The following is a 22,615-nucleotide window of genomic DNA, read 5'->3' as shown; positions in this document are numbered from 1 at the left end:
TTATATATTAGACAATATCTACTTTGGTCAGAATTTGTCCTTTATTGTATCTTAACTTCTATCTACGTCACTACATGCAAAGAATGTATTTTTTAAGTAAAGTGGCTATATGAAGTCCTTCGAGTACGCATGTTGATGCTTCTCAAAATACTTAACATTAAAATTTCATAAATGGACTTTCCTCTATGAAAAATAGAGCAAATTCATTGGATTTTATACTACTTTTCTACGTTGATAATTAAAACGAATTATAATTATATGAAACGTAAGAACAGAAAACATTTTAAAAATAAAGAACCACATACTTACTGTTGCCTAGAAGTCACAAAAAAAAAACTTAATCCATTTTATATATATATATATATATATATATATATATATAGGGTATTAATGAACTATACCGACAATCTAAGAGGTTATTCCTCACATCAAAATAAAAGAAAAAGTTCATATGGACCTATGCCGAAAAGTGCGTAGTTTCAGAGCTGGGGCTGTCCAAAATCGCAAAAAAGCCAAATTTCAAGAGGCCCTATTTCGAATTCGAGAGACTGTGGATTGTGGTCCTTATGAGCGTGAAAAAGTCACGTATACGCAATCCAAAATGCATATTTCATTAATGTTCAATGGGTGTACAGATTATTCCCTGCGGAGTGAAATTCCCAGACATGCCATCAACCGAATTTTGAGATATTCTCCGACTTTATGATTGGCACAAAGTAGGCAAACGATAAGCCTTGATAGTAGTGAACACGGAATCCTTTGGTGCGATGTCGGAAGTGTTAAGGATTGTCAGAAGCACGGTCTCTTGTACTCGGGAAAACGCATGGTGCGATGTTTTCTTTAACGCTTATAAGTGAAGAAAATGTGAAATATACCGTGACGAAGTACATATCATCACACGTTATTCCGAACACAAAGAAACATGGAACTCCGGTTTAACACTTCTGCCTTCCCTCCGAAGCACTGGATGTCCATTGTTGTCAAAGTTCACCTCCTGCTTACTTTGGACCCTTCTTGAAATCAGGGTATATCTGCAAACTCTATTGAAAACATATCTGAGAATTACACCCCGTAGGGAATACCCTCTACACTTATTGACAATTGATGAAATATGCACTTTTGGATTGTATATGCATGGCTTCCTTTACGCTGATAAGAACCACCATTCACAGTTTCTGGAATTCGAAATAGGGCCTATTGATTTTTTTTTTTTTTTTTTTTTTTTTTAGAGATTTTGGACAACTCTAGTTCTGAAACTATGTACTTTTCGTCATAGGTCCATATGAACTTTTTCTCATATTTTGATGTGAGAAATCACCTCGTACAGTTTGTCGGTATAGTTCATTGACACCCTGTATATATATATATATATATATATATATATATATATATATATATATATATATATATATACACATCAGCTACTCATTCTCGTCATCTTCAAGGATAATAGCATATGACAGTGAAGAGTACACTTCACTTTTTTCTATAATAAAATAACTTAAAAACGTCACATTCGCGTTCAGCTACTCCAAAGTTAAAAGGAACACCTAGTTTGGTGGAAGAAAATTTTAAAAAGTTGAATTTTGTTGTTCAGTGTAATAGGTATTAAAAGGAGTTATATGCAGAAGTTTATGTTATAATTTATATACCAACTTGACGATAAACATTTCGACGCAGCACTAAATATAGAAACTATAAGAGCCTTCCAGATAGGAGTGAACTCAAAATCGGGTTCTTTTCTTTGCTTTTGAGCAGTGGCGGATCTGGCCCGGGAGGGCCTAGGCCCTCGCTGTTTTTTGATTGACAAAAATAATTGAAGCTATTATTTATATATTTTTTAAACTTTATAGTAAACTTATGATATACCTATCATAGTCTGGGTTCTGCCCCCCCTCCAGTTTTTACCTTCTAGATCCGCCACTGCTTTTGAGTGTCGCTAGGAGGTAAGACTTTATTTTAAAGTTAATATAACATTCCTCACGGATAGTTTTCGAATTTTTCAAAAATACCCTTTCAAAAATAAGGGTAGCTTACTGAAGGGTGAAAATAAATAAAATAAAAAATGTTATTTTTCCAAAAAGGCTTTATTGATTATATTTCATGCATGAAATACTTCAATAACAATCCTGTACTGTGGTATAAGCCATTTCTCTGGGAACGTTCAAAAGGGGTAGTTTTGTTTTTTATTAACACGATTTTCCCAAAATCAACTCCCGCGATTTTGTTCACATTTTGCATTTCACTAATTACCCTACAATACGGGAGTTATTTCTCAAGAAAGAATTCATAAGAAGTAGTTTACTCTTTGGGTTGAATTTTCCTTCGGACGACATTTTCAATACCGACTCATGCGGTTTCATTAATGTTTCAAAAATAAATATTTCATTTATATATCAGTCGTTTCCAGGCCCGTAGCCAGCCCAAAAAATTAGGGGGGGGGGGAGCGACCCAACCACATTATAGTTCATCACCATATTATAGTTCACTTTTAAGCCTATCGTGAAAATTTTAGGAGGGACCAGTAAAAAATTTAGGGCCCCCTCCCTAGTCCACCCTGGATACGGGCCTGGTCGTTCCTCAAGTTAGTTTACTTCTGAAGGTGAATTTTCTTGGAACGAAGTTTTTAGGAAACGCCTTAAATCTTCGTATGTATTTCACAAACAAATATTTTAGCAATAACTGCAGCATAACATAATTCGGTTCAAGAAATGGGCAGTAACGTACCGTGAAGTTTTGAAATGGGTAGGCTGGTATTAGATTCGTAGCTAGAGGGTGGTTAGGAGGGCCCCAGTCCCCTGAAACTTGCAATTGTTTGTTGTATGTATATATGAATGTAAAGTGAATTCAAGTTGCGCTCCCTCCCCCCCAAAAAAAAAAATCTATCCCGCTCTTATTTAAACGATCACGTGTTAGTGTTCTGACTACGGACCTGGTTGTAATGTTTGACAGAAAAATGCTAATTCATGCAATACATTTTTCATACAATGCAAGAAAAAGTATAAGAGTAGTTCTGCTTTATATTTCCCTTGCATATACGGTTTCCTTATATATGAGATACTCGCATACCACATATACACTGTAATACTATTTCAAAGGAACAAATAAAAACGGATATACGTGTATGGCTATCTTAATTTTAAATTCTCCAAATCATAGACACAAACTTAAGCACTTCACTCACAACAAAACCTATCAGCATACTAATGGAAAACATTAGTGCTGCAGCTCACAGTCAATTGATGTTTTTTTTTTTAAACAGAAAAAGCTATTTTTAGATTGAAAATTAAAAAAAAGAAGAAAGAAAGAAAAGAAACTATACTTCATCTGAGGCCTCATTCAGTATCGATCGTCGCAAAACTTGCGCGTCGCCACGCAACGCAAAAAATACAACAACAATTATACCTGCTATGTCAATTATCACCAACTAAAATGCAAATTTTATGCTGCGATAACGCAAACCGCTACGTAATAAGCTCCCTGATGTATTAGTACTATTCATAATAAGATTTTTATTCACTTTCTCTCTCTCTCTCTTTTTTTTTTTCTTTGTCAGAACTTGTGACTGAATGCGAGATCCTAAATTTTTCATAGTCTCTCTGTTTTATGCTTTCTTACAAGACCGCGTCCTGTCGCGTTTGTTTCCCCCAAACATCCGAAAGGCTAGCCTTTCGTCAGCATTCGTCCACTTTCGTTGTTTCGTGATGAATTTGTGTATTGCTCATGGTTTTGTCACCGCCCCATTCTGAAGATTACATGAAAAACGCGGAAGGCTGTCCTGTAATCAGGAATGGAATAGATTGAATAGATTGAAGCTACAATGGAATAGATTGAAGCTACAATGTGTCCTTGCAGAAGCTTCAATCTATTCTCGCGTGATGTTTAAACAGCGCGTCATTAAATAAATCCATTTTAATAAAATTAATTGTATCAATGTTCAAAAGCAATATTTCAGGCTGATATATAATAATGGATAGGCTAAGCCTTATAGCCTTAATGGACACTACTCCCTGGAAATGGGAGCTAGAAAGTTTAAGGTGGTGGCTCGTACCTTTTGTTTATTTATCCGCAGTGATACGTGGCATTAACCACAAGAAGTAGTTTACTCTTTGGGTTGAGTTTCTCTTTGGATGACATTCTCAATACCGACTCATGCGGTTTCGTTAATGTTTCAAAAATAAATATTTCATTTATAATCTCAGTCGTTCCCAGGCCCGTAGCCAGCCCAAAAATTTAGGGGGGCGGTCGAAGTTTGGGGGAGCGATCCAACCACATTATAGTTTACTTTTAAGACGCGTGAAAATTTTATAAGGGGCCAGTAAAAATTTAGGGGGGACCGGCCCCGTAGACCCCCCTGGATACGGGCCCGGTCGTTCCTCATGAAAAATTCCACAGAAGTTATTTTACTTCTGAAGGTGAATTTTCTTGGAACGAAGTTTTTAGGAAACGCCTTAAAACTTCGTATGTATTTCACAAACAAATATTTTAGCAATAATTGCAGCATAACATAATTCGGTTTAAGAAATGGGAGCTAGAAAGTTTAATGTGGTGGCTCCAATGGAGCATTTCACTCCTCCAGAAATTCGATTGTCGCAGTGTGTTCAAAGGTGTTATCATGATGAAGGAGACCATCTCAAAACCAGTGTTTGGTCGCTTTTCACGGATTTTCTCAAATCTGTCTGGCAGGCAAAATGCCACATACCAATCAGCATTACCCGTTTCTCTGTCCTCCAAAGGTATACTGGACACTTATCTGCTTATAGAAGGAAATGACCACCATTCGCCGGCTGACTGTGTGTGCACTCTTCATCTTCACAAGAAATTCCTCATCTGAAAAAGCCAACTGTTGACTAATATGGTTGGAGTTTAATCCTTTCCAGTACTGAGGTATATAATACGGGAACCTATTCATCTTTCAAGGCTCTCCCATCGAAATCCGAATCCGGAACCTCGTGCTATCAACTACTACGCAGCAATTTCCCAAACCACTAATACACTTGTTTTCGTGATGGAGAAGTCTGAATATGCTACCTTCAAACGCCCCAGCAGCGAATTGCTTCAGTTAGTTCACTTACTGTAAACTTACGCCAGAATATGTTACATTTATCATTTCTGAAAATTAAATTAGTGACTCATAAAAACTTCGCATACCCTACTTTAAGCTTATTAGCCTTGTCCATGTTATCTCTAAATAACTACAAAGAGAATAGCTTAAATATATTGTAAACTACAATTGAAGGTATAAAAACGACAACCAGATAAAGACCAAAACGCATATTTTACAGGAGACGCAAAAACTAAACCAGATACAAATATTAACTCACAAGTAACACTTCCGAAGTGTAACACTCCGATTTTGATAAAATTTGGCAGGTAGATACTACACATAAATTAAACGAATACATGTTTTTTTTTTCTGCGGAAAAATGGTTTTAGGGGGCAAAAGCCCCCACCAAAAATTTTGAAAGTTGACGCCCGACAGGCAAAAACAAGTGAACCGGAAGTAAACGATATTGTACACACACATATTGTAGACATAAAATGAGGGAATACGGGTTTCGTATTTTCCTGAAAAAAAAAAAAAAAACGGTTAGGTGGGTCACGGACCCCTCCAAACCTTTGATTACGAAATATCAAAAGTGCTAGTAACAGTATGTCAGATGCGTGTAAAGGACATGAACAATTGCAACGAAATTTTGTGTACGAACTATACGCAAAAAATAACGATTTTTTGTATTTTCTGCGGGAAAACGGTTTTAAGGGGCAAAAGCCCCCACCTAAAATTTTGAAATTTGAGGCCCGAAAGGCCGGAGGAAGTGAACTGAAGTGAATGTAATTGTACACACATATTGTACACATAAAAAAGAAAACCGTTTAGGTGGGACACAGACCTCACCAAAACTTTGATCGTGAAATATCAAAAGTGCTAATAACAGTATGTCAGAAGTGCATAAAGGACATGAAGAATTGGAACGACACATTGTGTAGGGACAATACGCAAAAATAAACGAATATATATATTTTTTTAATTTTCTGCGGAAAAACTGTTTTAGAGGCAAAAACCCCCTTCCAAAATTTTGAAATTTGAGTCCCAGAAAGCAGGAACAAGTGCACGAAATTGAATGAAATTGTGCACAGATATTGTAGACGTAAAATGAGGTAATTGGGTTTCGTATTTTCCTGGAAAAAAGCGGTTGAGTGAGGCACGGACCGTCTAAATCGTTGATTACGAAATATCAAAAATGCAAATAAGCATACGTCAGAAGTTCCTCAAGAATATGGAGAATTGGAACGAAACTTCGTATATGGACAATTTGCTAAAGAATAAATGAAACGTGTTTTAATATGTGCAGAAAAACAGTGTTGGGGCCTAGGCCCCATCCGAAAAAAAAGTAAATATTACCGTAGTAGCGCAGGAAGGAGCGGACCGAAGCAAATGAAATTGTGTGTAGATATTGTATAGACCCTATGTAAAATAAGCTCTTTCGTGCTTCTCAAGTGTCCCTATCCGTTTTGCTTCATATTTCGCACATCAACAGCAAACAGGAAATAAATCGACACGTGTTTTTGTTTATGCGGAGAAACATTGTAAGGGTTAAAGGTGCCTCGTGAAATACTATAAAATACGCTACACTGTGCTTGTTGTTGATCTGCCAAATTTGAAAAAAATCGGATGGGGACACTTGTGAAACACGAAAGGTCTTATTTTACATATCCAATATCTACATACAATTTCATTCGCTTCGGTTAACTCCTTCCGCCACTCAGCGCCTTGGTCCACTCGTTTTTTTCTTCTTCTTTTTTTCAGGAAAATACGAAACCCGTATTCTATCATTTTATGCCGACAATATCTGTGCTCAATTTCCTTCACTTCGGTCCACTTCTTCTTGCCTTTCGGGTGTCAAAATCCAAAATTTTGGACAGGGGCTTTTACCTCCTAAAACCGCCCCCTCCCGAAAATAAAACAACCGGTATTCGTTTATTTTTTGCTTATTGTCCCTACACAAAGTTTTGTTTTTGCCTTTCGGGCTTTTGCCCCCTAAAATCGTTTTCCCGTAGAAAATTAAAAAAAAAAAAAAAAAAAGTGTACCTCTATTTTTGGGGTATTGTTCATATACACAGTTTCGTTGCAATTCTTCATGTCCTTTACACACATCTGACATACTGTTACTAGCACTTTTGATATTTCGTGATCAAAGGTTTGGAGGGGTCCGTGCCCCACCTAACCGTTTTTTTTTTTTTTCAGGAAAATACGAAAGATGTATTTCCTCATTTTATGTCTACAATATGTGGGTACAATTTCGTTGACTTCGGTTCACTTGTTTTTTCCTTTCGGGCGTCAACTTTCAAAACTTTTGGTGGGGGCTTATGCCCCCCTAAAACCATTTATCCGCAGAAAATAAAAAACACGTATTCGTTTATTTCATGTGTAGTATCTACCTGCCAAATTTTATCGAAATCGGAGTGTTACACTTCGGAAGTGTTATTTGTCAGTGAGATTGATAACAGGGTAAAGACCACATAATACATATGTATATCCAATGTAAGTGCTATAACCAGGTTTGAACTAAGGAAAATTGTTATCTACACAAGGTCTTATAGTTAATATTAAAAATGCTTTATTTCTTATTATTAGAGAAATATAAAATTGTAGGTGGATATATCTGTTTTTCACTCACAATAAAATTGATTGTCCGTTATTCATTCATGGCTGAATCTGTGTCACTTGAATAATTATTATTTTCAGTTTCCACGCAGTGAAGATTGGCATACCATCCTTTATAAATATCTGGAACATATTTGGCATACAAGTTGCGCACATCTTGCAACTTATTGGTGCTTATTGGACGGAAGGAAGCTGTAGTAAGCTCGAGATGAACTCTTCAGGCTTACTTCACTAATATCTGAGAACGAAAACCAGATATATATCCGATCTTTGTCTGGTTCTCATTCTCAACAACAAACCAGGTACGTTTTTAGGCCCTCCAGTGGGTAAACGCGTCAGCAAGTAACTCATGTCAAACTCAACGACACTCAAGAGCAGATTTTGAATTGGTTGTAATCCCATTTTTGTAAAATTGGTCTTTATCTGGTTGTTATTTTCATGCCTTCAATTCTTCATTTTCTACGGAACAGTGGCTGGTTGTCATAATCACTACAATGCAGCCAGATAAACTTAACAGATATGAAAGTGGTAAGATAAAGACAAACTACATATTTTTGCAGCAAAATTACTTGCCGTAACATTATTCAAATTATATTACAACAGAAGCTTCTACCTACTATTAATAATTAGTTAAAAAAATAGGCGTTAAAAAAGGAATCTTACGCGCCATACCGTGAAGTCCTCTTCTTCCTTCTTGGACAATTCAAACACGGTTCGCTACTACTGGAGTCCGACTCCTCAAACCCTTGAGTGTCTTGCTTCCTTACCTTCATTATCTTATGGTAAACCTTGTTCATTTTCTGTGTACCCTGCAGGGATTTCACTTTCAAGAAAGGATACTCTTTCTTGGCTTCCCTAATATAAACACTCAACGGTAGCAAATTGATATAGGGGAAAAAATCCACGTTTTTCGTCTGATTATTTTTATTTGTAGTAAGCTGTTGATGGCATTCCTTTTCATTATCTACTTCTGTCTCACTCTTGTTACCCGATTTACAACCATCATCCTTCTCACCGCAATCACTACTAGACCACACACCACTACCAGATCTAGCAGTAAAATAATCAAACCTTTTCTTGTCCTTCCCTTCTTCTTCCTCATCCTTAAAGTCCTCCATTTCTATGTCTGTTTCCTCATCATCCGCGTTATTTTCCTCTTCATCAGATGCTACACCTAGAGCATCATCTGAATCCGGGACAGCCTCGTGACCTGAGGATGATGCCTTGCTTGTGCCTTCCATTGGTTTGGCAGTTTCTCGCTTCGGGGAGGTTTCAGGACTCGAATGCGGTTTGAATCTGAAAGAACAAAAACCAACATAAACGCCACATTAATATTCTGAAACCATAAATTTACAAGCAGTATTTGTCACTGTTAGGACAAATCAAACAAGAATAGGTATATTATCTACTAGTTAAAAGAGTATATTTTTTACATTCAATAAATAAATATATTTCAGCAAATTAAAACTCCAGTAGAATGGGAGCGAATACATACTCTTTGGGAGCCTTTTTCAACAGGACGTGCGCACAGAAATACAATAGAAAACATCCTCAGTTTTTGAAGGCCCAACCTTGTTTCTTTGAACCGCCTATCTAGTCTACAAATGTAAACCTCTTCTCTTCTTCTTTCCTACTTTCCAGTGCAAGATACAACACAAACTCATATGTCCAAGAATCACGAGATTAACTTTTTAAAAAATTGTAAAGCTACTACAATTGGTATTTGCAGTTTGATTCTTTTTATTAGTCACCACCAGCTCTTAACCAAAAGACTATGTAAAAATATCTCATTCACAAAATTAACTTTAGATTCATCATTTTCCAATTGAATCAGACTCAAACGAATAAAACTTACAATCTCTAATTTGGTCCTAAGGTTTTAGCTCACAAAAGCTTTAACGCTCTTTGATGTTCATGCTGTTCGTAGCTTAAGTCTGTATGGATGATTCAGATCATACCATTACTTATGCACGAGTCTTTTCAAAGGAGGAAAAACAAAGTAATTTATGTGTGGTAAAGGAATGTTGGCTTCTGATAGATAGCTGCACTTACTGTAAACAAAATGAGGAAGAGGGATTGTTTATTAATAACTAGAATTCTTTCATGCTGTCACTAGGCAACCAAGGTTACTGGCCGCGCTGTTGCCGGCAGTTGAATGCTGAATATTCTTCAATATTCCAAATACGATTATTCTTCTTATTGGGAAATACGATACAAATCATCCTGTTAATCATTACGAAGAATTATTATTATTAAAACGTTTTAAGCTTATCGCCAGAGCTGCTGTTTTTATTGTTGCAGAACGTTTGGCAAGAGCGGCTCTAACCCACAACGTGTCCTATACCGTCGAAGTAGAACTTCCGTTAAACTATCAGACGCTAGCTTTCCTTAACTATACACAGTTGCTGTGTAACGGATGTTAATGTATGATTTTGGGATTTTGACGTCAATGACATGTGAAAGGTGATACAAATACCTATTTGTTTTATTTTGCGTTTCTAATGTCTGACATAAGATGGTCAGAACCGTATTATGATATTATGACGCAAAACGTTTCTCACTGTGCGACACGGTGTGGTGTCCCACGTTTGAAGAAAGTGGCTACACTCAATATCGTTGTATGACATTACATCGATCACCTTGACTGATTTCAACGCCAAGTAATGGAGGTAATACTTAATCTCTCTCTCTCCAAAAAATTGTTTTTAGGAAAACTTACGCTAAAACTGTTAAATTTGACACTCCTATCAGTACTAATTTACAATCCATCAAACACGCTCTAGTACGAAACCTTAAAGAATGCACATATCTTGTTTCATGGAAATCGGCCAATTTTCAGAAAGCTTTTTTTTTTTCTTTAATTTTTTTGAACAAATTAACTTTTTCGTCCCAAAATGACTTCAATTCCAGACTATAAGAATAATTCTTAAGAAAAATAAGACTTAGGAATAAATAATAACAAAGCTGTTTCTTTAGAAATTTCGTTTCTTACTTTTTTATACGAACCGAACGAATATTCCTTAAAATTGGAAGACACTGTAGCTCGCTATCGGATATATTTATTCTACATTTTAAAAAATAGTTATCACTTAATAGAGTAGGACCACAGTAAAATCACTTACCAGAAAATAGTTTAAAACACTTACCTAAGAGCTTTGCCGACGCTTCAAGGAGGGGAAGTAGGAGAAGAAATGGTTGAGTAACGGCTGACGTGGCGTAACGGTGGCTTACATGATCGTATGATTAAGTATTGCCAGGTTGGGAGGGGAGAGAAAGAGAGAGGGAGAAAAATATTAATGTCTATAAATAAAAATGTCATTGTCTTCGTAGCATGGCTTGGTATGTAAGGATAGTGGGAGAACGGAATATTCGTAATTGGATAATTGGAAAACTCAATATACAGGCCACCAGAATAAATATCTTGCTTTCATTTAAATTGAATCATAAATATTGACATAAGGCGCTAAAACTTAAGGGAATGTGCAGATAATAATGACAATTATGAACATTTTGTACAAATATGTTTCTGCTTGCTCAAAATTGTGGAACAGATACCTGTGGACAAAATAGAACGTTTGCAATGACAAATAAACACTAAAAAACCTGACTAATTACACATACGTTATGTGGATCACTATCTATTGGCCTTGACAAGTCCGAGTTTCAATACGGGGTTTGATTACCGCGAACAGCTACGCAGGTTGCACAGCACGTACCTATACTACAGATTCAACCATCGAACAGCTCCTGTGACAAAGTATTCTTTGCTTGCACAAACACACTGCGCAGTTCAGCACTAGACTGTACTGGAGATGTTACGGCTGCAATCCGACATCCGATGGCATTTCATGCATACTCAATGGGATTGGGGTCAGGCGATCACGATGGCCACTCAAAATGCATGATGTCTTCACGCTGCAAGTAATCCTCCACCAACTATGCCTTATGTAAATATGCATTATTATTTATAAGATGCAATTCAGGACAGTATGCACAACGGAACAGATGGACATTCTGTTCAAGGAAACGTTCCTGTAGATTTCAACTGTTTCCATCCGCTGCAGGATCACATGAAATGGTGTACGGGCTCTTAACATGATTTTGTTTTATACCATGACATCAAGGCCTTCACAGCTTGTCCTTTTCAACATTATTTTGGTGGTGGTAACGTATTTCTGTTGCCCTCTAAACAAACACACTATGAGAATCAATCTACAAACTCAATCGTGACTCGTCACTCAAGAGTACACTACTCCACTGTTCTGGGATCCACTTATTCTGGGCGTGCCTGTCGCTGCTGTTGTGTGAGAATGCGCTTGACAGGTCGGCGCGCATACAAATTGTTGGATAAATGCATTTAAAGTTATAAAATAATGTGCAAAATCGCATTTCCTATCTACCTGTTCCAAATTCCCGTTTTTGATTGCTCTTTCTTCAATGGTTTCTTTCTATGTTTAAATTGTTAACAATCACTACATTGATTAAATTATTTTGTAAAAACTACATAAGGTTAATTTTGAGTAGAATGGGGATCATAAGTTTTTGTTCATACCTCTTAAATGTAAACAAAATTATTATAAGTTTTAAAAACTCTGATAAAGTTCATCAGTAAATTATTTTCTTTAAAAAAGCTTTAAACAAATAACTACCATTTATTTACAATAAATAAATGAATTATGCTACATTGATAGCTTTACTCAAGAAATATGAACAAATCTAATATAAAGATTTTAGAAAAATTGAAAAAAACAGAACTCACTTTATAGTATACATTATAATATTATAGGACTCTTAAATGAAATAATGTAGATACTGATGTATCAAAACATCTCTGTAGCCACTCCCCAAGAACTCATCTTTATCTTAAACTTATAATAATAATAATAATAATAATAATAATAATTATTATTATTATTATTATTATTATTATTATTATTATTATTATTATTATTATTATTATTATTAAGAGAAATTAATTATGGCAACTTATACATTGTTACGAAAAAGTCTATTTATGAAAATATGACGAAAAAAAAACATTCATCAGTAAATTACACGTCCTAGATATCCCAAAGAGAACACGGCAAGTCTTCTCCACTTATTCTGAAATCCTTTTTTCAGAACCTTTGGCATCACCAACAAATGAGGAGGCCTATGCGACTTTCCGATATTAAACATGACTTCGGTTCGAATAACATCATAATTAAAAAATATATATATATATTGTCAAACCAGAATCCTTTCAAAACTCAGTATCGAAAAAGGCTGAGATGCTTCTGTCTTTGTTCAGAACGAGAAAAACCATGAAACAATGGTTAGTTACTGATAAACCTGCCATTAAGTGAACTTGTACTTCTATAACAGGATTTTTACACATAGATATCCCTACCAGCCTCTGGAATGAAATCTGAAACACTGGTCTCGATGAATGCTTTAAGATTGTACTTGAATCTGGAACTATGAAAAAATAAACTTGAATCGATTGAAAAATGGAATTGAAAGCTGTAAAAATCATTTAAAAATAACTAGATATTCACTGTTTTTCGTAGGATAGCCCTCATTTGAAATAATAAATGCTGGTATATATTTCGAAGGCAAATAATTTATTCCGAGTTAATAAATTTTTACAAAGAAATTCCAAAACTGTGTTTGCATTTTCGAGACACGAGACGTCTCGTCTCGTCTCGAAAACAAGACGGGACAAGAAGTGTCTCGTCTCAAAGGGTTCTATGTCTCGTGGCAACACTATTTCCCACAGATTGGCACTTCACAGATGGCACATCGTATAGTTGTTTTTTCCTGTTTTTTCGCTGAATCTGCTTCTTGTTGTTCCCCATGTTCTCAGAAAAATCATTCACGTCCTCGATCGACAGGTGAGCGTGGCGCACAAAAATTATACATTGTCACATATTTAACGCAATGTTACTCCAGCTGAAGAGAATGAAAAGGTGACACTTGACTTCCACATACTAGACACATCAAGAGACAGCTAGACGGCGCCTCAGATCTATGCCCTCACTAGGGCGGCTATCAAACAAAAACCTAAGGGTGAGCCCTGCGCTCACACGTCGACCATTCCCGGGTTAAAAAAGGAAGAAAACTCATCCATTACTTAATTAAACCTTCTGAGCTTTGGTGAAATAAATATTCCTTGCCGTTCACATTTCTGTCTTCTCGAGTCAGTAATCTTTTGTTTTGATGCTGCTTTTCACTCCTCCTTATCCTGAACCAAACTTGTCATTTTCATATACAGAAGGTTGTTCGCTGTATATCCGACCACTTTCGATTCGGTGCTGTCACCTGGCGTATCATGCTGGAACTACGGGTTTGCTGGCGGAAACAGTGTTGTGTCTGACCTTGTAGGTGCATGAATGTTATTAAATGGTGCCGAAAATCAACCGGTATTGGGAGAGTTACGTAACAGCCCTTTTCCATGCTACGTTTTCGTACGTACGCATTGTGAGACAATGTCGACAGAAGGGATGACTATTATGAAAACTATTGTGTCCCGTTACACACACAGGTTGTTCTTGCGAAACATTCACCCATGAAAACCGCCAGGAGAAGGGCAGCAAGGAAAGTGACACGTAGTACTAAGGGAATCCGTTGATTGGCGTGCCAAGAAAATCTTCTGACGCAACGTGATATTGGCCAAAGATTCCACCTTGCATTGTTAGCTGTGGACAAAACAATTCGCAAACGCCTCAAATTGAAGTGTATGCGGAAGCCCGTGTACACCACTTGCTACTGCGTCACATTGCAGAACGTAAGACTAACTGCAGGACACTATATGAAAAGTAGCTGGCGAGTTCCAAATGGAAGAAAGCTGTCACAATTGATGAATCATATGTCCATATCACTGCTAGTGGTCACATTTCGACCATAACATACCGTAATGTTGATGCCAAGAAGCGCATCAACTTCGTCAGTTCGTCAGTGCAGGGAAAGTTTTCCTCGTGGCCGTATGGTCGTTACAGGATTCGGATATGAGGATAAGTTATACGTAAGGTGGACAAAAACGTGACGGAGAATGCAAGTTATTTTCAAAAATCCATTCTGAAACCTACTGTTCGCCCATTCGGCAGAGACCTCCAGTTGGCAGAGTGCCAAGGAGAGTCTATGTTAATGAAAGGAGAGAAGTGTAAAAGAAGAAGAGGAAGGAAGGCATTGGTTATTGGCGAGGGTGGTTTGTTTGAACAGTGTTACCAACCCGGCATCAAAACTATAGCTGATAAGATTTTATGAATAATAAAAAAATGAAATCTTAAATTTTACGTCCCACGGTTATGCTGGCTAGGCTAAAGGAGACTAATGATGAGAAATGAATGAAATGGTGGGATGAAGAAAGTGAAAGGAAACGGGAGAACCCCGAGAAAACCCATGTAAGTATTTCTTCACGCCAGCACTGGTTGACGGTATTGGCTCTATCATATTAAAATATACACAAAACAACGCACGTACACACACACAACACACACGCGCAAGCATAAACACGAAACAGGTGAGAGAAAGAACTAGAAAAACAGTAAACTGCACAAGCACAAACGTGTGTCTACTGTAGAGAAAGACAATAGATTATGTCCTCGCGCGAGTCTTTTGCGCAATCAACCGAATATGGAAAAGCCCTTAAAAACACAAAGCAGGTTGCATTTAAAATACGCGCGCTCTATTCACTGTATGACATCATCGCCTGACTATAAAGTACTGCTGATCTGGATCCAATTTATGTAGCTTGGCAACTATGTTTAAACTTCCAGCCTTCTTTCTCTCGCCCCCAGAGTCGCTCTCAGAGGAGAAAACGAACACTTGTTGCCTGTACCTACACATACCTATTTTTTGTAGTGGACTGTTCTACTTCTGTCATGCGCAGAAGTGTCGAGAGACCTAATGTCCGCGGGTAAACAGTATCTATCGACGAGACATCCCACAATTGTATGGAATAGACGCGAACCAGGTTATGATCCACACGGACAAAAGCTTCGAGTCATACCGCCAGAACATCACTACGTTTTTATTAGAAAAAGGCAGAGGAATTAGGATTTCGTCATTTCGTTCGAACACATTCCTTTTAAAAGCCCAGATGCCAGTCTAATGGATTTTTGCGCATTTGGACTGTTGGAGACGTCTTCAATATCGCCGCCCGCGCACCCTGGATGGTCTATGGAAAGAGTACAGAGAGGAATGGGACAGAATTCCCATGCCTGTCCTGCGCTTGAGCTTGCTGTAATGGAAACTGCGATGCTGTATTATAGCCCACAATGCTGGAGGTCTAATAGAATACCGGTGGCGGCGGCGGTGGTTCTCTTAAAGTGAGTACCCATCAAAAATGGTCGGATATAAAGCGAACAACCTTCTGTACCTTTCCTTCCCTCCTATTCTATTATTTGATAGGTATATTTCTAGTATTCTCCTAGTCTCCTAATACTCTTTAATTTACTCCGTTTATCTCCTACTACTTCTATAATTCTTTCATCTGATACCTTATGCACCAATCTAACTTTCAACATCCTTTTACAGCACCGTATTTAGAAGTCCCATCTTCAGTTTTTCTTCTCCTACAGTGCATGCTTTAAATCCATACAACGCCACACTTCAAACGTAAGCTTCCATTAGCCTCATATACATATACAAAATGCTTTCTTCCTCTGAACAATTCTGGATCTTATTTGGATCTATTATTGCATGTTACTTTACACTCTAAATAACAAAATTCCTGTATCTCTTCTATTAGACTATCTCATATTTTGATTTACACTTTTCTTATTTCTTTCCCTGCGCATCGTACAACTTTTGTTTTGGTTTTGTTGATCTTCATGTTGAATTCAATTTAGGCCTGTAATTTTATCTCACTACCTATCAACACCGTGATATCGTGCGCAAATTTCAGCAAATGTAGTTTCCTTCTATGAACAGTTATTTCTAGAATGTAAATGCTCTCTGATTTCTTTTATTGTTTTTTCAATGTAAATATTAAAAAAAAAATGGGTAACAGTGAACATTCTTATCAGATCCTTTCTGAATTGTTCCTTGTCCTATTTTTCTATTTCAATTTTGCCTTCTGTTCTGGTACACATTATATTGTACAGGGTGTCCGACACCAACACTATAGTTGTTTCCAAATATATATATGGTGTTAATAAAAATGAGATCTGAGTTTTACGTTCCATGGTTATGCCGACAAGGCTAAAGGAAACGGTGATGATGATAAATGAATGAAATGGTGGAATAAAGGAAGTGGAAGGAAACGAGAGAACCCCGAGAAACCCCCACGTACACGGTGTTTGTCCACCACAAGTTCACTTGGCACGGGGTGGGATCGAAGCCAGAACCCCAAGCACCAGATGTTAACGCTCTACCACTGAGCCACCGCGGCCCCTAGGGGGTTAATGAACTACACCGACAACCTTTAAGAGGTAATTCCTTGCATCAAAATAAGTCAAAAAGTTCCTATGGACTTGTGGGGAAAAGTGCATAGTTTCAGAGCTACGGCTGTACAAAGTCGCGAAAAAGCCAAATTTCAAGAGGCCATATTTCGAATTCGAGAAATCGTGGAGTGGCGGTGCTTATCAGCATAAAGGAAGTCACGCATACACAATCCAAAAATGCATACTTCATTAATGTTCAATGCGTGTACAGAGTATTTCCTGAGAGTGAAACTCCCAGACATGCCATCAACCGAATTTTGAGATATGCTCCGACTTTATGATTGGTCCAAAGTAGGCAAATTATAAGCCTTCAAAGCAGTGAACACGGAATCCTTTAGCGCGATGTCGAAAGGGTTAAGGATTGTCAACAGCACGGTCTCTCGTGCTCGGGAAAAAGCATGGTGCGATGTTTTCTTTCACGCTTGTAAGTGAAGAAAACGTGAAATTTACCGTGACGAAATACATTGCATCACATGTTATTCCGAACACAAAAAAACATGGAGCTGCTTGTCCCTAACACTTCCGACCTCCCTCCGAAGCACTGGATATTGATTGTTGTCAAGGCTTACCTCCTGCCTATTTTGAACCCTTCTTGAAATCAGGTATATCTGAAAACACTATTGAGGGCATATCTGGGAATTATACCTGTACAGAATACCCTGCACGCCCATTGAAAATTGATGTAATATGCATTTTTGGATTGTGTATGTGTGGCTTCCTTTACGCTGATAAGAACCACCATCCACAGTTTCTGGAATTTGAAATAGGGTCTGTTGAAATTTGTTTTTCGCGATTTTGGACAGCCCTAGCTCTAAAACTATGTACTTTTTGCACTAGATCCATATGAATTTTTTCTCTTATTTTGATGTGAGGAATCACCTCTTACAGGTTGTCGGTATCTATCTATTAAAATGCTACAATGGCAATTAAAAGCGCCCGAGCTCCAACGTTTAACTATGGCTTTCAAATCTTTCATTTACGGTTATGTGTGATTTCACGTTTAACAAACATTTTAAGTGCGAGTACTTTAAATAAATCAGTTAACTAGATATTTTTCATAAAGTTTATGATATAAAATTGTTGTTCAAAGCCTTTGTATTTTAATAAGCCTTCTATAAAATCAATGCACATGAATCGTGCTTCCATCTTCCGAGTTCTTTTAAACTATATGTTGTGGAAGTTTATATGTTTGTGGTCAATCCTTTCGACAATGAGATCTCGGAAACTACAGGCTCTAGAAAGATGACGTGTCCACTGATCGATTCGAAATTTTGCGTAGATTGTCAAGTTCTAATTGAATATTTAAAAAAACATGGCCGTTATTTCTTTATTACATTTTTTAGGGTACACATGGAAGCGTTGAAATTAAAAAAAAACTAAAGCATCATATCCTACGCGTTATACATTCCAACACCACGCTGTTGTATATAGGGGTTGTATATGTCTCAGGCGTTTATTTCATGGCCAAATAATAATGAAAAAGGAACGGTAACCATTTCTCCAGTCTAACCAGTAAGATGAATTTTTATTTTTGGAGTGATTTCCCCAATGAACACCATATATAACTGCCATTATAATTAATTGTGTATGTAATGTATTTGCTTATTACATACTGCATGCAAGAAGAAAGAAAACACCGGCCATGCATGAATTAGAAACTCCAACCGGAAGTATGCTCAAATCTGTCAAACGGCGCGAGATATTGAGGTCCCCTTTATGATACGCCTTGCCGATTTTTTTTAATTAAGACTTTTTTCACTTGTGTCTGTAAAGGGATGTTGTGAGGAATGAGAAGGATATTTATGCTCATATGCGAATGATGCGCTGTGTAGAGAGCGCAGATTCAGCTAGTAGTTCATTAAAACCCTATATATATATATATATATATATATATATATATTGGTGAGTCGTGACATTAAAAGAAGACAAAAAAAATCCTCTCGCACGTTGTGTCGAATTCTGCGTTGTGCACGAGAAACGGAAGGAGGGGTGGGGACAAACTTGTAATCGACAATTGAATCCTGACAATTGGAATGGAACAGAAAGATATGTACAAACTGCGCAAAGTGATTCGTGGTATCAAAACTTATTAAATGTTGCTAGGAACATCAGCTAAATGGTACATTTGGCAGTTGCGCAGCCAGAAATAGTTTGTGCAAATCACCTCCCGGAGTTTGTGCACTTCTTTCAGGTTCACTTTGTATCTAGTATATAAGCTCACCTTACCCTCAAAAAAATTACTACAAAAGATTTCTCAACGTTTTTTTGTACTATTAAGTGTGCTAAGTAACATAAAAGTTTACATGAATTTGACCACCGGAAACGTCCAATTTTCAAGATGGCTTTCAAAATGGTCGTTAACTCTTTTAAAAATCTTAGACTTTCATTCAAATGGTTATTGGATTATCACTATTCATCCCAGGATTATGACTAGTACCTCATTCTCCTCAAAATTAAGCAAGCTTTCCAGTGATACCATCTGTATGTGTCCGTAACGTACATAGAAAGTGAAATTGGGTATAATTCGAAAAATTTCCCTCTAAAAAAATACTTAGAATTTTTGCATCCTATGAAGCGGCTCCGGGAAAGCCTAATATACTTACACAAATTCCATGATGTATCGGCTATATGTGTGCCAAACTGCATTCTGATGTCTTATTTCTTTACTATGTGCCAAACTGCATTCTGATGTCTTATTTCTTTACTATGTTATTTCTTAATAATTTACTGTGTTAATTTACATAGTATGACAACGTAAGGCTCCAACATGAATGCTAACATTGCCAGCCAAGAAACCTACGCTATATATACGCTATAAACCTACCTAAAGATTTAAGTGAGCTTGAGAAATTGTACGCGTTCGTCAAAAGAGAGCTGCAGATATCAGCAAAGTAAGTTCGAAGAAGTATTTACGAACCTCTCAAGTTCAAATTACAGATGTTCAATATGCCCTCCATCAGCGACACGAAAAATATAACATCGATACTCAAATTCCTCCCATACTCGGGCAAGCATGTCCTGCGTCACTGATGTTATGGGAGCACGGATCCGGTTCTTCAACTCTTCCAGGTTCTGTGGAAGTGGTGGTACATAAACGTTTCTTTAACGAAACCCCACAGGAAGAAGTCACATGGTGACAAATCCGGTGACCGTGGAGACCAGCTGAGACATGCTAAGTCGCCAGCTTCTTGACGACCAATCCAACGGTTCGGTAGAGTTTCATTCAGATATTCACGCAATTGGCGACTCCGGTGAGAGGGTGTCCCATCTTCTTGAAAAATGAAGTTGTCTTCGTGCAGCCTCGGAAACAACCAGTTTTGTACCATAGCGAGATACTGCTGACTGTTAACCGTGTTTCCATTAAAGAAGAATGGGCCGTAAACAGATGATCGGGATATCGCACAAAACACATTTTGTTTGTTTACCTGACCACTAACACGGAAAGTCGCTTCATCACTGAACACGATGCGTTGTGCAAAAGTGTTATCATTGTCAATAGCATCCAGAATCTTGTTACAAAATGCAATACGTTTGCGTTTGTCATCAGGACACAGAGCTTGTAACAGCTGTAACTTGTACGGTTTCATAACCAGCCGACGTCCCAAAGACGCTAAATTGTTGTTGTCGGCACTTGTAACTTCTGACTGGCACGATGAGTTGATTTTGAAGGACTACGTTGGAAAGCAGTTTGAATTCGTGCAACATTTTCTTCAGGAACACGAGGGCGGCCAGAACTATTTCCTTTACATACACATCCTGTATCTACAAACTGTCGATACCATCTGCGAATGTTCCACCCATTCGGATGATCAATTTGGTACCTCAACCTGAAACGTCCTTGCACTGTAATCATGGAATTGCACTTCGCAAACTCGAGAACACAAAATGATTTCTGCTGCGGAGTAGCCATTTTAAACATATGACGGTTACCAAGCAAAACAAAAGACAACTGACATCTAGCGGCTATTAATATAAACTAGACTATGTATTCGTTTCTCCAATAGCCGAGCCGAGGCGCAGCGATCGATAGTTTCGACAAAATAATTCTTCGTAATACGTATATTCTTTTTGAAACAGGGTGTATTTGTGAACATAATTATTGCGTGTTTAATAACACTGGTCGGCAAAATGAAACTTTTTTTTTCGCTCCTACGAACGAAAATAGGTGATTCCTATAGGTTTCGAGCTCCCGAGTTCGAATCCGTAACCCGTTTTTCTCCAGAACGTACCAGTTTTCAGGGAGGATGGGGTGTTTCAATATCCGCCCAAAGATGCTATTCTCCACCCATAATAATTTGCACGTTATAATTTAAATATCAATATAAATTATGAAGAAAAACTGCATAACGAGTTAAAGTTCAACAACTACGTGTCACTTGGTTTTCCTACTCCTCTTGTAATTCCTACAGGGTATCTCGCGTGTCACATCCCAACAGAAGTCTGCCAACATATTCACACTCCATTTACCACTGTAGTGCCTCTCCATGGTAGCTATTTGCTGGTGAAACCTTTCCCCGTGTTCGTCAGAGACCTCCCCCAAGCTTTATTTCAGGGAAGAAGTCCAGGTGGCAATGTAGGAAGTGTACCTTTAGGGACATATTACATCCCATGTTACGAAATGAAGTAATTAACCTGCCCACAATGTCTTTGTAATCAGGTGACTTATGATTCCCTAGAAAGTTACTGCACACTTTTCAAAAGGCCTCCCAAGCCTCACTTTCCACTTAGTATCCTTAAAAATCGTCTCTAATTTGAGGTCCCGTAAAAACACCTTCTTTCACCTTGGCCTCGCTAAGTCTTGGGAATAGTTTCCTGAGATGATTAAATGCTTCACCATCCCGGTTCAGGGAATTGACGAAGACCTTCATGAACCCTAATTTGATATGAAGGGGTGGTAAGAATATTTTCTCCGGATCCACAAGACGTTCATTAGCCATGTTCATCTCCCCTGGGATCAGTTGCTTCCTTGGCGGCCATTTTGTGGTGGTGTTTGGCTCGACTATCCCAATGACACAAGAAGCAGCAGTGCTTTGTGTAACCTCCTTGTAAACCGTTGAGAATGGCAATAACCTTAATGTCAGCGCACACAGACCACTAGAACTGTTCGTACTTTATTTTCTGCAATAGGTTTTGCATGTTCTCGTATGTTTCTTTCATATGTACAGCATGAGCAATAGGGATGGCTGGCTTTTCACTGCCATTGTGTAGTAACACTGCCTTGAGACTTATCCTAGAGGAATCTACGAATATCCTCCAATCTTCAGTGTTGTAGTTCAACTTCAGTTGTCCCATAAGTGATGGAATGTCACTGCAAACTTCAGTTGTCCCATAAGCGATGGAATGTCACTGCAATACACCAAATCACCATCCTTTGTAAAATTAGGAACTAGGCTCACCTCTCTTTTCATATATATCGATATATTCACATCTTGGTTTAGTAGATTCCATTGTTGAAGTCGTGATGCAAGCAACAGGGCCTTAGACTTGGGAAGGTTTGATCATTCAACTCTTCCTGACTTATCAC

General features: G+C 37.7%; 1 protein-coding gene across 2 annotated transcripts in view; it reads right to left on the bottom strand.

Moving 5' to 3' along the window:
* The window catches only part of LOC145681078 (uncharacterized), a 157,879-nt gene that overhangs the window by 39,666 nt on the left and 95,598 nt on the right, over positions 1–22,615 (bottom strand). For both annotated transcript variants that reach the window (XM_081752438.1, XM_081752439.1), the window contains exon 7: positions 8,738–8,962. In XM_081752438.1, the coding sequence (XP_081608564.1) occupies positions 8,738–8,962 (225 nt within the window). The remainder of the gene's footprint in view (positions 1–8,737; positions 8,963–22,615) is intronic.

This window comes from Thermobia domestica, chromosome 3, assembly GCF_964235325.1.
Source record: "Thermobia domestica chromosome 3, izTheDome1.hap1.1, whole genome shotgun sequence".
NCBI classification, from domain to species: Eukaryota; Metazoa; Arthropoda; class Insecta; order Zygentoma; family Lepismatidae; genus Thermobia; species Thermobia domestica.
Note: the sequence above shows the minus strand (reverse complement) of the source record. Positions and strands in the feature narration are given on the sequence as shown.